General features: G+C 46.5%; 1 protein-coding gene and 1 non-coding gene across 2 annotated transcripts in view; one reads left to right on the forward strand and one right to left on the reverse strand.

Moving 5' to 3' along the window:
• Positions 1–12,037: 12,037 nt before the first annotated feature.
• The window catches only part of LOC122427794 (ATP-binding cassette sub-family A member 9-like), a 63,379-nt gene continuing 56,795 nt past the window's right edge, over positions 12,038–18,621 (reverse strand). Inside the window, exon 39 of the mRNA XM_043447580.1 lies at positions 12,038–12,393. Coding sequence (XP_043303515.1) covers positions 12,295–12,393 — 99 coding nt within the window. The 3' untranslated portion in view covers positions 12,038–12,294. The remainder of the gene's footprint in view (positions 12,394–18,621) is intronic.
• Positions 17,466–17,549, forward strand: TRNASTOP-UCA. Its single transcript has one exon. It is a non-coding gene; the product is annotated as a tRNA-Sec (tRNA).

Raw genomic sequence — 18,621 nt, forward strand, 5'->3', positions numbered from 1 at the left:
CTTTGCAAGTACAAGGTAGCTTCTGAATCTCTGTGAGCAGTTCAACCACTCTCTCTGCTACTTTCCACGAGACTTCTCTGAGCTCTAATCTACACACAGGCTGCTCAGGTATACCCCAACGTTTTTAGACGCTAAGTCGTGTCTGACTCTTTTATGAGTCTGTGAACTATAGCCCACCAGGCTCCTCTGTCCATGGGATTTCCCAGGCAAGAATCCTGGAGTGGGCTGCCATTCCCTTCTCCAGGAGATTGTCCTGAGTCTCCTGCATTGGCAGGCGGATTCTTTAAGGTGTGTGGGAAGCCCATACACCTTATCTTTACAGGGCTGTTTGGGTGGAATTTGGGGCTCACAGTCTGTGGTTCCCTCCTTTCTAGGATTATTTCCCAGCTGCTGTTAAAGCAGTGAACTCTGGACTCTGTCTCCTGAATTCACTATGACTACTGCTTTCTGCTTAGGCTCAATTCCTGGAATTGGTAAGTATCAGAGATTTCCCTCAGGAGGAAAGCTGGACCCATATAGAGCTTGCCGAGCATATGTCCCTTTCTCTTAAGGGTCATATTCCATCCAGGCTTTGTATGCTCTGGTTGTTCTCCACTGCTTTTGAATATTTGCACTGAGTTTTAAGATTGTTATCATCAGGAGAGTTATTCAGACATAAAACTACTTCGTCATGTTGGAGACAGCACACTCTTGGGTGGATTTAAGTTGTACATTGCTCTCAGAAGAGTAAGTCAGAGGTTTAAAATCTGATGTGATATGGGGGAGGGGGGCGGAGAGGGGGTGGAGTGGGAGTTTGGGATTAGCAGATGTGAGCTATGCTATGTGGGATGGATAAACCACGAGGGCCTGCTGAAAGGCACAGAGCACTGTATTCAGCATCCTAGGGTAAGCCATAGTGGAAAAGAATATTAAAATGTATATATATATAACTGAATCACTTTACTGTATTGCAGAAATTAAGATTGTAAATCAACTACACTTCAATAAAAAACTGCAAGAAAATGACATTTGATGTGATAAATTACTTAGTGACTGAAGTAAATAAGAGAAATGGCAGTATTTTGTGTTGGAATAAGTAAGCTTCAGGTTCCAAACTGACTCAAATAAATAAGAGAAGCTGCAGTATTTTGTGTTGGAATAAGTAAGCTTCAGGTTGCAGGGTTGATGCCGGTTTGAATATGAATGAGAGCTGGAAAGTACATGGTGTGTGGAGCTCTGGCTCCTTTGGCAAAAGAGGGACAGAAAACTCCCTGGGGTGGGAGACTAAGTGTGTTTGTCAGACACAATGTCAGACACTTGAAAGGGCCTCCCAGTCCATAAACATTACACTCTTGCCACACCCATCCTGTTGGAATGATTTCCAGCCTGAGCTCAGCAAGAAGCTTGGGTCGAGTTCTCAGACCCTGAACTTGAGTTGGAGACTCTTGATGCCACCCAGGTGGCTGGAAGAAGAAAGCAAATACTTCTGTCTGTGCAGGGCCAGCGCATAGCGAGCTTCTAGAGCATTCTGACTTCGTCCACGGATATTAAAAAAAATAAACCCAAAGATGGCACTCTTTGAAAATTTAGCTTGGCAAATGAAAGGAAAAAAAAAACTACAGAAAGGTTTTCATTATATCAATTCCAAAATGTAATGCAATCTCGGAAAAGAACAGCATTTTGTTGATGACCTACGGTGACATCTTAATGATGGTTTGAGGGATTTTTCTTGTGAAATTGTTTTTGGGTTTGAAGAGTTGGCAATAGAATCTCATGTGCTTTCTGGAAAAGTTGGAGACATTTTATAGTGTTCTAAAGAAAGTTTCACACAAAGCTTTTTTGGTTGATGCAAATAACAGGATGGAGTCAGAGGCACTTTTTTTTTGTTTTTTGTTTTTTCCATTCTCTCTTTACTAGGTAAGAATAGCTCCTGGCTAAAGAGTAAAATAAAGTAAAATAAATAAAGTAAATAAGTAAATAAATAAAATAAGTACAAATAAAACAAATAAGTAAAATAAATAAAGTAAAATAAAGCTGTCAGCCCTGAGACTTCTTGTACCAATGCTACGTGGAGGCGTAATTGACTTTCTAGTACCCAGCCTTACGATTAATTACGTCTTCCTGTCAGAATCCAAGAGTGCCCAGTCCAAGAACTCAGTTAAAATCCTGCCATGTTTAGCAGCTGTAACATGTAGAAATATCTCTTGCTCTAACCCAGATGGTATTCTGATTTTGTATCCATGTCTTGAAAATATGATCGGTCCCTAATACAGGAACACAAGCTTTAGCTCTTGCCTGGGTTAGAAAACGGGAAGGTCTCCCGTCCACGTTTCCCGTTTCCTGGCCTTAGTGGTGCTCTTCACTGACGATTTCTGATGATAGTATTTCATCTCTTAGGGCACTCTGCCTCATCAGCCATTTCTCTGGGGCCTGAGAGAAGATTTTAAAAAATGAACATGCTGTTCCCTGCATATACATGGAATCTAGAAAACTGGTACTGATGAACCTATTTGCAGGGCAGGAATAGGCTTCCCTGGAGGCTCAGATAGTAAAGCGTCTGCCTGCAGCGCGGGGGACCTGGGTTCGATCCCAGGGTCGGGAGGACCCCCTGGAGAAGGAAACCGCAACCCACTCCAGTATTCTTGCCTGGAGAATTCCATGGATGGAGGAGCCTGGTGGGCTACAGTCCACGGGGTCACAGAGAATGGTACGCGACTGAGCGACTTCTCTTTCTTCCTTTCTTTTGAAGGGAGGGAGATGTGGATAACGGCCTTGCGGACACCGTGGGTGAAGGAGAAGCTGGGACGAATTGGGAGAGTGCATTGAGACACACACACGACCACGTGTAACACGCTAGTGGGAAGTGGAGCGGCTGGACGTCACAGGCAGCTCAGCTCTGTGCCCTGGGATGACCTCGAGGGGGAGGGAGGCGAGAGAAGGCGAGGATGTGTGTGTCTGCAGAGCTGATTCCCCGTGTTGTAGAGCGGGAATTAACACAGTGTTGTAAAACAACTATACTCCAACCAAAAAGCAATGTTGCTCCCAAATTTGGGGAAGCCCCCGTCTCGGTTTGTTTACTTTTAGACTGATTTCTTTTTGGCTGTGCTGGGCCTCTGTCGCTGTGCGGACTTTTCGCTGGCTGCGGCGCTCGGGGACTGCTCTCTGGTTGAGCGGCTCAGCTTCTGCGCGCCGTGGTCTCTTGGGGAGCACAGGCTCTGGGGCACGCGGGCTTCTGTAGTTGTGGTGCATGTGAGATCTTCCCGGACCAGGGATCGAACCAGCATCTCCCGCTTGGCAGGCGGAGCCGCCAGGGAAGCCCCCCGCTGTCTCAGTTTACAGCCTTCAGGTACCCTTCTCTGCCCCAAGAACCCCTCTGGCTTTGCTTGGAGTCTTAGCAGCGCATTGGGAAAGAGAGCCTTAGTTTTATTATTATTCCTTTTCCAAATAAACCCATGTCCCATTCACCCAAATACCTACATTTGTTTGTTGCCAGGGAGCAAAGACTCATTTGCTCCTGGCTCAGAGGATGTGGGTTAAGAGAGAGGGAAACAGGATATCTTATGAAGAAACCAGAATATAAAAGCCAGGCATATAGTCCAACTTGGTCTTTGATCCCAAAGGACACTATGAGATGTGAAATGCAGTTGAGAAATAAAAGACAGGGTCCAAAGTCCAGAGTGGAAGGCAGAGCTTGGAGGTGCTGTCCAGGCTGTGGATCACTTTACAGATTGTGTAAGTTGCCTGGACCCTTGCATATGGGCAGGAAGTTCTGAAGGGTGCTCACCCGGCTCAAGGTGGGAAGGTCAGAGGAGGAAGACAAGCTCAGTTCATGTGCATATGTTGTTGTTGTTGTTCACTTGCTAAGTTGTGTCCAACTCTTTGCGACCCCATGGACTGCAGCACCAGGCTTCCTTGTCCTTCACCATCTCCTAGAGTTTGCTCAAACTTATGTTCATTGAGTTACTGCGTCCATGTGTCCCCACAGATTGATTACAAAGATAGGATTTTCTGGGGAATAGAATGAGGAATACTTTTCTCTTTCCTGTGAAGATTGGGTAATTTTCCGAGTCTCTCAGTTCAGTTCAGTCACTCATCCATGTCCAACTCTTTGCGACCCTGTGGATTGCAGCACGCCAGGCCTCCCTGTCCATCACCAACTCCTCAAGTTTACTCAGACTCATGTCCATTGAGTCGGTGATCCAACCATCTCATCCTCTGTCGTCCCCTTCTCCTCCTGCCCTCAATCTTTCCCAGCATCAGGGTCTTTTCAAATGAGTCAGTTCTTCACATCAGGTGGCCAAAGTATTGGAGTTTCAGCTTCAGCATCAGTTCTTCCAATGAATATTCAGGACTGATTTCCTTTAGGATGGACTGGTTGGATCTCTTTGCAGTCCAAGAGACTCTCAAGAGTCTTCTCCAACACCACAGTTCAAAAGCATCAATTCTTCGGCCCTCAGCCTTCTTTATGGTCTAACTCTCACATCCATACATGACTACTGGAGAAACCATAGCTTTGACTAGATGGATCTTTGTTGGCAAACTTATGTCTCTGCTTTTGAATATGCTGTCTAGGTTGGTCATAGCTTTTCTTCCAAGGAGTAAGTATCTTTTTATTTCATGGCTGCAGTCACCATCTGCAGTGATTTTGGAGCCCAGAAAAATAAAGTCTGTCACTGTTTCCATTGTTTCCCCATCTATTTGCCCTGAAGTGATGGGACCAGATGCCATGATCTTAGTTTTCTGAATGTTCAGTTTTAAGCCAACTTTTTCACTCTCTTCTTTCACTTTCATCAAGAGGCTCTTTAGTTTTCCTTCATTTTCTGCCACAAAGGTGATATCACCTGCGTATCTGAGGTTATTGATATTTCTCCTGGCAATCTTGATTCCAGCTAGTGCTTCATCCAGCCCATCATTTTGCATGATGTACTCTGCATATAAGTTAAATAAGTAGGGTGACAATATACAGCCTTGACGTACTCCTTTCCTGAGTCTCTGATTACTGTCCGTTTCAGACAACTTTTGCTCGGGTGTCAGAGGAGTTCAGTTCTCCGTGTCTGAGACTTACAGCTTACTGCTCACACCGCAGTGAGAGGGGCCCTTTCAAAACACGACCAGCGTGTCCGATCGGGCTCAGCCTCCTCAGGGGCTGTCCGTCCGCTCGAGTCCAGGTCTAAGCACTTACAGCCCCCTCCTCCCCTGACCTTGGCCCTCTTCTCCTTCCTCTTCAGCGCCTTCCCCACCGACGGTCCTTTGTCCCTTGCCCTTCCCAGGCACGCTCCCAGGACACCGTCCTTCCGGCCCTCCTGTTTCTCCCGCACGCAGTTTGTTTCCTCACCTTCCTCACGTCTTGGCCCGGATCTCACTTGATGCGCCGACCACTCTGGGTGAAAGAGCGATTCACTCGCTCTGTGCCCTTATTCCAGCCCGTCCTCTGCTCAGTGGTTTCTCTGTATCCTCATAGCCATCTAAGCGTATCGTTACTCACTGCACTTGTTTAACCGATTGCCTGAAACAGGTTAAAAATGGTGGCGATCCAGGCATGGAACCAACCTGAATGTCCGCCAGCAGAGGAAAGGATGAAGATGCCGCAGGTGCCTACAATGGAATAGTGGTTGTTGCGCATGAGAAAGGGGCAGTCCGAGCTGGAGGGTGGTCTGGGGTGAAGATTCAAGGAACGATGGTGGAGAGCAGAAGGCTGCCCCAATTGGGGCGACCCCGGGGTCAGTCAAGAGTCCACCGTGAGTACCAGCAGGCTCAGCTCCCCTTTTGAATCCGTTTCTTGAGTTCCTGCTCTTAACTCCCTGTTTTCAGGGTCCGTCCGTGCAGAGGGTGAGGACTGTGTTGTCCGCTGCAGCAAGCGTCTCCATTGTGAGCTTCATCAGTGTTTGCTTGGGACTCAAAGATGAATAGGCCACATCCGGGACACCGCGGGGCTCTGACCGGTACAAGCGTAAGGAGTCAATGAGTGAAGTTTGTTACTGAACAAAATATTCTCAGTTGCCACATTTGGAAGAACACTTAACTGGCAGAGGTAGGTAGGTGGAAAGAAATTCAGAGGCTGCCAATCTCAGGAATGTTGGTCACAGGCATTGTAGAACAAAGCCTGACAGCAAATGATAAACACTTTTCCTTAAGGACTGTGTTGCCCTAAATTAGCAGTAAATCCTGCAAAAGTGTTAGGTTTGTCTTAAAGCAAAAGGACAGCTTTATTGTTTGCAAAGCTTTGTAAACGGGGGTGGGAAGGTGGGCAAGGGATTTATAAACCAAACCACAGAAGTCACAGTAGGGCGACCTGATAAGGGGACTGAGTGACCCTCGCAGCCTGACCACGAGCCCCACAGCTTGACCTCGTGTCTCCGTGATCGCTGTCCTCAGAGCCTCTCTTTGGGGGCTTTCCCGGTGGGACCTGAGCAGAATTAGAAGTCCTTAGAGCTGTCTGCCTGTGGTTTTCTAAGAAAGCAAAGTGCATGACGAAACCTCAGATCTGTTCTGCCTGCCTGGCTCGTTTATTTTGGTGCCAAACCAGCTCCATTTTTTATGTTCTTTCCACAAAGAATCCCTCTTATTTTATTTTTATAGATGCTCCAGCAAGCCTTGGTCACCTGACTCAGTATGGACTTAACTGCACGACCCCCTGCAGTGCCTTTTTATTCTCACGTTCCCCAACGGTAGGACACAAGAGGGCTTCCCTGGCGGCTCAGTGGTAAAGAATTCACCTGCTGCTGAAGGAGATGCAGGAGACTCGGGTCCGATCCCTGGATCAGGAAGATCCCCCTGGAGAAGGGAATGTCAACCCACTCCAGTATTCTTGCCTGGAGAATCCCACGGACAGAGGAGCCTGGCGGGCTGCAGTCCATGGGGTTGCAAAGAACTGGACACAACTGAAGCAACTGAGAGTCCCTTGGACTGCAAGCAGATCCAACCAGTCCATCCTAGAGGAGGTCAGTCCTGGGTGTTCACTGGAAGGACTGATGCTGAAGCTGAAACTCCAATACTTTGGCCACCTGATGTGAAGAGCTGACTCATTGGAAAAGACCATGATGCTGGGAGGGATTGGGGGCAGGAGGAGAAGGGGACGACAGAGGATGAGATGGTTGGATGGCATCACCAACTCAATGGACATGGGTTTGGGTGGACTCCGGGAGTTGGTGATGGACAGGGAGGCCTGGTGTTCTGCGGTTCATGGCGTCGCAAAGAGTCGGACACGACTGAGCGACTGAACTGAACTGGACTGAAGCGACTGAAGGACAACAGCAAAGAACACGAGAGGTCATACTTCATCGCACTCCAAGCAAAACTTCCTTGAGTTAGTTTTGAAGCAAAATGGGATGATCATTTTGTTCAGCTGCCTCTTTTAAACAGCATGATATCAGTTTGGACCTGCAAACTTCCAAATGGCCAGCCTGGCTGGACATGTGTGCACATTTGCCGCCTCCACGCAGCAGTGACAGCAAGATGCGAATGATTAAGAGGAGGGCCTGGCCTCTGACGTTGGAAGCCAGTGTTAATGAGAGATTTTTCAACAGCTGCAGGAAGTCAACAACTTAATGGAAAACATCACAACTATTTAATCTGTCCAGGGTGACCACAGCACACTATATTCCCACACCAAAAAACAGACCAACAAAATGTTTTTCGAGTCCAGCATCGTGAATTGAAGCAGATGTGAGGCTCTGACTTCCCAAGTGGTTCAGAGAGTGAGGTTCAGTGCCAAGCAGAGGCTCCTCCTGGGTACACGTCGATTCCGTGAGGTGTCAGAGGTCAAGCTGTTTATTTATTTCTTGTAAGATGGAGGCAAGGTTTAACCCTTGCTGATTTCTGAATCCAGTAAGACAGCCGCAGGACTTCGTGCTCTGCCATAAGCAAGTGTTTTGTCATACCCCAAAGCTCAAATGCAACTGGATTAACATTTTAACAGAAAATTTGGATTGTGAGAGGCAGGTATTGTCTGTGCAGCAAAGTATCGGGTGATGTTAACTTAGAGATACACACGAGAAAGAATAGGTTAATAAGAAAGAATGGGGACTTTCCTGGTGGTCCAGTGGTTAAGACCTCACCTTCCAGTGAAGGGGTGTGGGTTTGATCCCTGGTCTGGGAAGCTAAGAACCCCACATGCCTCATGGCCAGGAAAAACCAGAACATAAACAACAGAAGCAATATTGTAATCAGCTCAACAAAGACTTTAAAATTGGTTCACATCAAATAGATAAATAAATGAGCTAAAAAAGATAAAGAATGACTTAACAAAGTTGGAATTTGCTATGTTATAATAATTGAAGCAACTATATTTTATGGGAGCTGATAGGTAACTTGTTAGGCAAAAACTACAAGTAAAACTTAAGAATGACCACATCTGGTAGTCAAATTATTTCACTTATTTGTCCCCCATGCTTTGGTGATTTTTTTTTAAATCCTAGGCTGCTTCAAAGATATTTGCATAAGTTAAAAAATAGCCTTTAAATTCATGTTTTCTTTTTAGTTTGGGTTGAGTATTATAAGATTGTGTCTAATAAGATACCGCATAATAAAATTTGCTCTCTCCTTCAATAGTATGGTCAGTTAGGGGAGAGTGATGGTGGAATGGTCCCCAGGAAGAACTATTAGCCTCTTCTTCTTTGCTTTCACAACACATTAGACACCCATGAATTATAGCCTCTATTATATTTTATTTGAGTCACCTAATTTGTCTCTCTCTCTCCTACTCAGCTGAGATTCTTGAGAGTAGAGAGTGTATCTTACTCATCGGTATAGCCTCAGAATTTAGCATGTTAGTGACCCAATAAAAACTGAGGATTTCCCTGGTGGCCCAGTGGTTCAGAATCCACCTGCCCACGCAGGGGCCCTGGGTTCGATCCCTGGTCAGGGAACTAGATCCCACAGGCACAACTGAGAGGTTGCTTGCCGCAACTAAAGACCCTGCATGCCACAACCGAGACCCAGTGTAGCCTCATACACAAATAAATGTATTTTTTAGAAAGATTGAGACAGCAAATGACAGAGAAATCAAGCAGCAAAGAGACCATTTTCCACTTCTTATGCAAGACTCTCCACCTCCTATTATATTGAGAAGGAATGGGCGTGCTGCTCTTCATAAAGGCTGTTGAACACTGGGGTAAGCTGCAGCAGCAGAGAGAGGCTCCATTATCCTTTTGAAGCAAAGCCTTGAGTGTCTGGGTGGAATTCTTCGTGTCATCATGGGACGGAGTGGTGAAAACTGGGCTGATCTGCACCAAAGTCTCAGGAACAAGGAGAAAGAGAAAATGCACTTTATTTTCAATGATTTTTAAAAAAGACTATTTATGGAAGAGCCCAAGTGGTTTGTTTTCCTTCCAGGATTTGTCAAAGATAAATAGGTTCAGAGCCAAGCCTATTCTTTTGACTTGGAAAAGGCACAAAAGAAGTCATACTCAGACCCTAACGGCATGACTACTGAGTTTCCTAGTGAGCAACAGTAAAGCAGATAGTACGGTGAAGATTTTCTTTTTTGGGTCTTGAATGTTTATCCAAAGTTTGTGAAATTTCAAATTCCCCCCTTGACCTTGAATAACTTTGCTTTGGCACAGTACCCAAACTGTAGAAGATCCCTTGTAGAAGAAAATGCTCAATAGTTGACTCAAAAATGTACAGACACTGCAAGTTTTGACTGTAACTTTGTCCAGTTTTATGCTTCTTCTCCATGAAGGAGAATCATCTGATTGCTCCTTCTACTTCTGTTGGAAGTGGTGGGATGACTGCTCTATGGTTTATGAGACAAGGAAGATGAGTTTTTATACGATGTCGAGTTCTCTTATGCCAGCATTCATGTAGTTTACAGAAAAGAAACGTTTCTCTTAATAGAATGTCACCATGGTGGAGTAACTTTCACAATAATTTTAACTTCCCCTTTGTTTTGTGGAATGTTCTAGGCTGATAGACACGTCGCTCTCTTTCCCAGAGGGCTTCTGCAGCTGCAGGACTGTCAAATGTCCATTTACTGTGAAACCTGGAAAGACTGACTGACTCCTTTGAGATACAGCTGCAGCCCTTTTAATAATGAAAAACTATTCCACTCCATTTTAAAACCATTGTCACAAATGGTGTATCATTTCACACATGCCTGAATTTTTACCCATTTTTCCCCTCTTCTCACTTTGTATTTTCTCAGTATCACTTAGTTTTCCTGTTTTTTATTTATTTATTTTTTAACCCATGTACTAATGGTCTTTATTAGCACTTTATTTTTATTGTAAGCTGTCCCAACTCCTTTAATCAAGATGTGAAGTGTTAGTCACTCAGTTGTGTCTGACTCTTTGCGACTCCCTGGGCTATAGTTTTCCAAGTTCCTCAGTCCGTACGGAGAATTCTCCAGGCAAGAATACTGGAGTGGGGTGCCACTCCCTTCTCCAGGGGATCCTCCCAAATCAGGGATTGAATTTGGGTCTTCTATAGGCAATTCTTTACTGTCTGAGCCACCAGGAAGTCCAATCAAGATGAGATGATATGAACAATGAATAATAATTGTGAATATTGTATTCTGTAATGTAATCATTTTCCTTTACTTTGAAAATTTTTAAAAAGTCTTTTTTGATGTGGAACATTTTTAAAGTCTCTGTTCAATTTGTTACAGTATTGATTCCATTTTTCCTGTTCTGGTTTTTTGGCTTCAAGGTGTGTGGAATCTTAGCTCCCTGACTAGGGATCAAACCCACACCCGCTGCACTGGGAGGCCAAGTCTTCACCGTGGGACCTCCAGGGAAGTCTCTGATCATTTTCTTTTAAAATCCTTGTATGTTTAAGCTAAGAGCCACGTTCATTGTATGGGGTGACTAAAATCTAACACATAAGCCATGTAATGCTTTCTGCGTCTGATTCCCACAAAAGTCCCAAGAGAGAAAACACTTGAGAAGGAAGCTCGTCAGCAGCCCCTTGAAGGGGTTCAGAACGAGCGTTCCCAACACGCACCATCTCTGCACGTGGGTCATCCTGAGCCGAAGGCAGCTGAGACCCTGAGGCCTCGAGAAACGTCGGCCCCTCCACCAGTTACCTAGGAAAATGGAAAAGGGGGTCTTTCCAGGAGGAGGACAATTGCCAGGGACCCCTTTTATCTGAGTGGCCCACCTCCAATCACTCAACACCTGCTCTTCTCCTCGTCCTGTGAGTCCCCTCCTCCCCTTGGAAGCCCAGGTCCCTGCCCCATTTCCTAGCTCAGGAGGGCATATATATTCATTCCTCATCTTACCCTTTTGTCTTTGAACCTCTTGTGTATGTAGGATTCCCATATGTATGAAGATAAATTTGTTTTTCTCCTGTTACTCTCTCACATGTCGATTTGATTATTAGACCAGCTGAGAGAATCTTTGAGGAGCAGATGAAACCTCTTTCTCACCAACAGCACCATCCTACTCCTTCCAGAACTCATACCCTCCTTCTCTGAATTCTTTGCCAACATCTTTTTGCCCTGCTGGGATTTCTTAAAGGACCCAGGCTCTTCAATTTTCTGAAACACAGAACACCATTTATCCATAACCCCCCATCTTTTGAATAGTAGATATGCAGCATAGAGTTCCAGAAATTTGCATTCACCTTGACACAGCCATCTCTTTGTATTTGTTTTTAAGCATCTCTGCTATTCAAAACCCCTCATCAGAGAAAAGGAAGGAAGTGGTCTTTTATGAAGGACTTTCCAACGAGCAGAAACTGGATGTGACGTTGCTGAGACAGCTGGATCTAAATGCCCAGCAGCTGTGGTTTGCATTTCTGCAATAAGTCCAATAGAATCTCATACTGAATGGTCACAAACCAGGGCCATGATCTCTCTATAAAGAATGGCTCAGGTGGCAGTTCTGAAAATAAAGGGCTCTGGGAAGTCTTCAGTTCTCTTTTTCCCAATACCCCATCTTCCAATCCTCAAGGCAGTTAAGATAATTATCTTATAGTTTGTTAGTGGTGGCCTTCTCCAAATTGGAAAGGGGTCTAGGTGAGGTGGTAAGCATTTTTTTAAATTAAGTGATAAAAGAAAAAATTAAAGAAGATTTGTTTATCATACTCAGAAACTGAAACAATTAAAAGTAACCTTGTTTATTCACCATTTATACAGAGGAATGGAATCAGGGTAACCTGTAGAGACACTAAGACATTCCCGCAGGCTGGGCTCAGCCACATGCCTCTGCCCACATTATCACTGCACTGATCCAGCACTCACGCCTCCTCTCCACCCACAGAGAACCACATCAGTGCTTACACTGTGGTCTCTACAAATATGCCACCGAAGCTATAAAAATGAATGTCTTAGTAAACAACCACAGGCTCAAAGGGGAACATGGGGGGTTTGGGGCTTCAAGGCTCTTCCTGTGGGAGGAACTTCTGCTTCACTGAGGGGTCAGGTTCCTCCTTTAAATCATCCAGCTCCTGCTCCGTGGAGAGCTCCGGGAATACCTGAAAGGAGGGAGGAAATCGAGACAGGAGTGTCATCCTGCTTCTCATGGTGCCGAGTGAGCACGCAGCGTGTGCACGTCTTCCACCTTCGTATTCGGGGATGGGACGAATCCGTGAGGCTGACCCGCCTGCTCCAGGGCGCTGGGGAGGCTGTGCTCCCAGGTCAGGCTCCGTTCAGCTGAGCAGAGAAGGATGTGTGTCAGGGGATCACGTAGTTTTACATCCAGATGGTCTCATGAGTCAGCATATAATACAAAGCTCCGGGAGTTCTGTGATGGGCAGGGAAGCCTGGCATGCTGCAGGCCGTGGGGTTGCAAAGAGTTGGACACAACTGAGCGACCGAACTGGACTGATAGTACAAATCAGCTTTTTAAAAATCTTAAATAAGAAAGTTAAGATAAGTATCGTTCATGGTTTAAGCACAGGACTCAGTTAAAAATATACCGATGCATTCACTTGGGTTTGGGGACGAAGGGCTGGTATTATGTTACTGAGAGGTTCATTTAAGGGAGAAATGCTGCTGAGAAGGCTTTCTGCCCCTCATGTCAGCCAGGAAGAGGGACGAGGTGGAAGGGAGGATGCCTTTTGGAAAGGGTTGTGTAAGAAGGTTACCGAGAAAGATGCTTGTGACCTCTTGCTGGAAACCAGGCCAGCATGCCCTCAGTTGGACTGAAGACCCTTCTCACCGACCAGAGAAGATCGAGAAGGGTGGTGAGAGCCCTGATCGGTGCCCAGCGGACGGGCGATGCGTCCCCAGCAGTACCAGGCCAGTGCCGGCCACAGCGCCAATCAGGGGAGAGCTGCGAGGGACCAGTCCAGGTGGCCGGATGCTCGGCTCCGAGGATGGAAGGAGGATGCGTCATGGACCATGAACGCTATGGGCAGGAGTGGGAACAGCCTCCCAGGACCAGGAGATTCAATCCCCTTCCTCAGAAAAGCTGGCAAAGAAGCAAAGATAATTTCTGAGCCGTGACAAGGAAAAGAGAATACTGATGGATCCGGGATATTTCAGAGAAGCAGAGCAAATGGGCTCGGACGGAGAACCAGGCCCGAGCCTGGTGGTGGCAGGGGCCTGTGGTCAGTTTTATGGTGTAATGGACACAAGAAGACTGTCTTAGGGACCAGGCAACAGGTCAGCGTCTAAGGCAACAAAATAATACACAAGTCCAGATAAAATTTAATTTTAAATACATGTGCATCTACGTTCCACAAAGAAACACTAACATTCTCCTTAAGTGCAGATATTACTGAGTTTTGACTAGTACCGTTTTATTGACACACACACAGAGAAATACACAGAAACACCCCACAAAGTGAAAGTCACGCCCATTGGCCCCCAAACACGCACATAGGGTTCTCCACCCCGTTGATTTTCTGGTCCCACAATTCACTCTGAGAGTTTAACTTTTAAACGGAACACAGTCTGTCACAGCCCATTTTTTGTCATGCTGATGGATTAACTTATGATTTGGAAAGGTCCGCTCTCTGGGACCTTATTTCAAAGCTTATAGCTCTTACTATTCTCTCATCTGAAGGAAGCTTGGGCTAAAGGTGGAGCATCTTCCACTCATAGCTTCTAGACCATCAGAGACAAGAACGTGGGACCAGAGGAGAGGAGAGGGAGGCTGGTGCGCCTGCGGCCGGTGGAAGCCGGCTGAAGCCTTTGCTCTGGGCGGGTGGGCTGAGCGAATGACTTAATGAATGAATGAGTGAATGAGTAGGATCCACAGTGGCAACGAGAGGCTGAGCCCCAGGAGGGCCGGGGACAGGAGAGGAGCCTGAGACGGGTCAGGGTCCTCGTCCCCTGGGATGGAGATGAGCCGGTCCTGGTACAGATTTGCCAAAATCACTTTCCACCTACTTTTCTTTCTTTTTTAAGCATTTTTTAAAAAATTGGAGTATAGTTGATTTTGGACTTCCCTGGTGACTCAGAGGTGAAGAATCTGCCTGCCAGTGCAGGAGACATGGTTTGATCCCCGGGTCAGGAAGGTCCTCTGGAGGAGGAAGTGGCAACCCACTCCAGTATTCTTGCCTGGAGAATCCCACGGACAGAGGAGCCTGGCGGGATACAGTCCACGGGGTCACAAAAGAGTCAGACAAGACTTAGAGGCTGAACAACAACAGTTAATTAGATTTGCTAGTGGTTTATGCAGGATATTATGGCGAGGCTGTAATATACTTGAGTTTGTGCTTGAGATGGAGGGCAGGAACTCCACCTGGACTGGGCTTTGAGAGGCTTTAGCAGGTTAAAAAACCAGCACCCTTGGACTTGTGTATAGGTGAGTTCACTGTGAAAATATTCCAAGGACTCTACCTAAAACTGCCTGCAAAGGGCAGCATTATTCTTCCAGAGGTCTGCACTGGCAACCACAGGGCAGGAAGATAAGCCACAAGTCACAGCTTTAGCACATTCAACCTTGAGCAGAGAGACAGACACAGAATATGTGTGGGCGGGGTGGTGATTAGGTAGGAGATTTGTTCATTGATTTTATTGCAGCAGTTCCCCCAATGCTTTCGTGCATAATAATAATACCACACCTTTCCGTTCCGTAGCCCTGATCAACCAACGCTACACAAATATGTCTTGCTGCAGGACTTGACTGCTCCCGAAGGGTCTTCACTGCAGGAAGACACAGTGCGTCTCAGCTGAATTTTAGCAAATAAAGAGAATCTGGAACAGGCCTCAGTTTTCTGGGAAACACGCCAGGGATGGGGCTTGAAAAAATGAGTCAGGGCTTCAGCGCAGAGAGCCAGCAGCCTGTCCCGGACGCGGCCCTGAAGTCCCGAACCTGGAGTGACCGGGCCGCTCCCTCTCCTGCGTGGGTCACGCTGGCCACGAAGAGAAACCGCGTGGAGGCTGCAACCTCATCCCTCGACTGGGAGCGGGCTGGCTGCCGCCCGGAGCTCTCGTCCTGTTGGTTACGAGCAGGACGATGCTCTGGTCGGTGCCGTTTCCTGGAGACAAAGCTCAGAGGAGAGGTGCGGAGCGGTGTTGACGGGAGGCACGTTGGCCAGCGCCTCGCTGGGGGAAGAGCCTGCCTGTGGCTGCTATGAGCTGAGCGGCACTCTAGACAGAAGCAGACCCAGGAGGCGTGATGGGGGGCCCGGGATGACATTTGGAGGGAGGGAGACAGTTCCCAGAGGAAAGGAAGGGGTCCGGGGCCAGGGAGAGGGAGCCGGGGGTCCCCCGCGCTGCCCCGAGGGTAGAGAGCCTGTGTAGACACCTGGAAGGGGGCCGCTTGGGACCGCGGTGTAGGGCGGGTGTCCACGAGGGTGACCCCCTCACCACGGGGTCAGCCACAGCCCCGGAAAGTGTGGAAACTTCAGTTTGGCTCCGCCCCTTAGATGTCTCCATTGTGAATGAACACTGCCGGCTTTATTTTCCCAGTTCATATACACGCTGGAGGTCATCCAAAGTGTAGCAATCACTGAAATTCCTTATCATACATCTCGTAGATAGTTTCAGATTTTAATGGCTGATTTTTCTCCTCTGTGGTCGTGAAATTCAGAACAATGTGTCTGTGCTACAGGAGCGTGAAAGTTCTATTTATTGCAAGCTCGTGGTGAAGAACTCACCTGCCACTGTAGGAGACGTAAGAGACGCGGGCTTGATCCCTGGGTCGGGAAGGTCCCCTGGAGGAGGGCATGCACCCGCTCCAGTGTTCTTGCCTGGAGAATCCCATGAACTGAGGAGCCTGGCGGGCTACAGTCCCTGGGGTCACAAAGAGTCGGACTTGACCGAAGCATCTTAGCACAATCACAATGCATTTGAGATAATACTGTGATAAGGAGAAGCTACACATTTCACATTCTGATTCAATACATGGTATGCAGAGTGAAAACTGGAAAGCATCTTGCATTTCTAAAATTCTTAGAGCCTGAGAGATAAGGACAATAAAAATACTTCTGTAAACAGTCTTGAGGTCAGAAAAGCAGTTTAACCAGAATGGCTGGCCCTAAATTATTGTGCAGTTAAATTAAACATCTGTAACTTCAAAAACAATCCACTTTCTCAGGTCTCAAGACTCTTAGTTCTCCACAATTAATTTGTTAGCAAATTTTCACACTTATTTCTGGCTTAAAACCAGTTGCATCATTTTTAAAAACTGATGTTTTAATTCCATATTTTCATCTTTGTAATATCAAACATTAAATATCCCCAAACATCAAAACAGCTCCTTATTTTTCAAAATAAATGCCTCCACAGATGGTTGGCATTTATTTCTTAAAGCCTTGTTTATAATTTTGTGATGAGAAGGAAAAAAGAAAAAAAAAACACCATAACACATAAAACAAAACCGGAAAAAATACAATGAACTTACTTTTGAGAAATTTGGAGCAAGGAATTCAGGAGCACAGCTGATCCACTGGTCTCTTATTTAGAAGAAAAAGATCCACGTTTTCCCCCTGGTTTCCACTGCATCTCTAGAATTGGCTGTAACTGTGTGACATCTGTGAACACTCCCGTGAAGACCGCTTTCAGAAAAGATTCTGTTGGTCCTGAGGAGCACCACACTCACATGGTCAGTCTTCAACTGTTTGTCTTTCCTCTGACACCCGGCCAGGTCCCGCCAAGCAGTGGCATTTATAGGTGACTGTCTGGCCATATCATGTGAAAAAGAGCAATATTACAGGGGAAACTCAACATCCGTAGCTTTTCTCTATGACGTCTAAGATGGTATGGCCAATATCAAAATTTCAAGCACTGTCTTTCAACCAGGAGAAAGTAAATGGTTTGATCAGAGAAAAGATTTCTCCAAAGCATCATTTGGATAATTAGGGTTTTCATTCCTCTGTTCCTCATTTTCATTCAGTTCAGAATATTTTCCAATCTCCTTTGAGACTTACTCTTGGACCCATGAATTGCTTAAAAGTATGTTGCCTGATTTCCAAGCATCTGGTGATCTTCCTGTTGTCTTTGGGTTATTGATTTCTAGTTTAATTCTGTTATGGTCTGAAAATTTGTTTTGAACATCACTCTTGTTAAGACTTGTTTTGTGATCCCAGCCTATGATCTGTTTTGGTGAGTATTCTGCATGTGCTTGAAAAGAGGTATATTCTACTTTGAGCGAGCGGAGTGATCCTCAGTGGTCTGGGGTGCAGGCTTCAAACCTGTAGCTGTCTAGCGACAGTGTTTCAATTCCACCTTTTGGGCAAGCTTTCTTCTGAGCTTTTCAAGTCACCCCAGTGGTAAAGAACGCAGCTGCCAATGCAGGAGACACAAGAGACACAGGTTTGATCCTTGAGTCGGGAACATCTCCTGGAGGAGAAAACGGTAACCACTCCATATGCTTGCCTGGGATAACCCCACGGACAGAGGAGCCTGGCACGCGGGGTCGGAGAGAGTCAGACACGACTGAGCCACTGAACGCAATGAACACACACGTTGCCGTTGAGTGAGTGGAGTATTGTATAAATATCTGTTGGATCTAGTTGCTTGATGTTGCTCATTTTCTCTGTTAGTTCTGTCTACTAGCCTATTGGGTGCACGCTAAGTAGCTTGTCATGTCTTTGCGACTCTTTGCAACCTTATGACTGTAGCCCGCCAGGCTCCTCTGTCCATGGGATTCTCGGGCAAGAACACTGGGGTGGCTGCCATGCGCTCCTTCAGGGGGTCTCCCAGACCCAGAGATGGAACCCACATCTCCTGCGTTGGAGACAGGTTCTTTACCACGAGTGACACTTGGGTTTTTAGGGTGTCTTCATCATGTAGGCATGATTGTTGAAACCACTGGTGATTAACCACTGGTGACTGATTCAGCCTCCAGGCTCCCTTCCTCCCCATCTGTCAGGGGGTGGTCCTGAAAACTCCAACCCTTTAATCATGAGATTGATTTTCTTGACCACCCCCCCTACCTGAGTCTCAGTCCCAGGTTATCACGTTAACATAACAAAAGGCACCAATGCAGCTTTCCTCCTTTTGGGAATTCCAGAGGTTTTAAAAACTCTGTGCTAAAAAGGGGGCAAAGGCCAAGCATTCATTTCTGATTATAAATAACAGTATCACAGGGGAGTCCCTGGCGGTCCAGTGGTCCAGCTTTCACTGCCAAGGGAGTGGGTTCGAGCCCAGGCTGGGAGGCGCAGTGATGGGAAAAGGGAGGAATCATTAGACAGGAGACGCTCAAACTGCAGAAATTTATTTTCTCATGGTTCTGGAGGCTAAAAGCCTACGATCATGAAGCCAGAGAATCTGGTTGCTTCCTGGTCTGCAGGCGGCCACCTGTCACT

Source organism: Cervus canadensis, chromosome 1 (genome assembly GCF_019320065.1).
Source record: "Cervus canadensis isolate Bull #8, Minnesota chromosome 1, ASM1932006v1, whole genome shotgun sequence".
Lineage (NCBI taxonomy): Eukaryota > Metazoa > Chordata > Mammalia > Artiodactyla > Cervidae > Cervus > Cervus canadensis.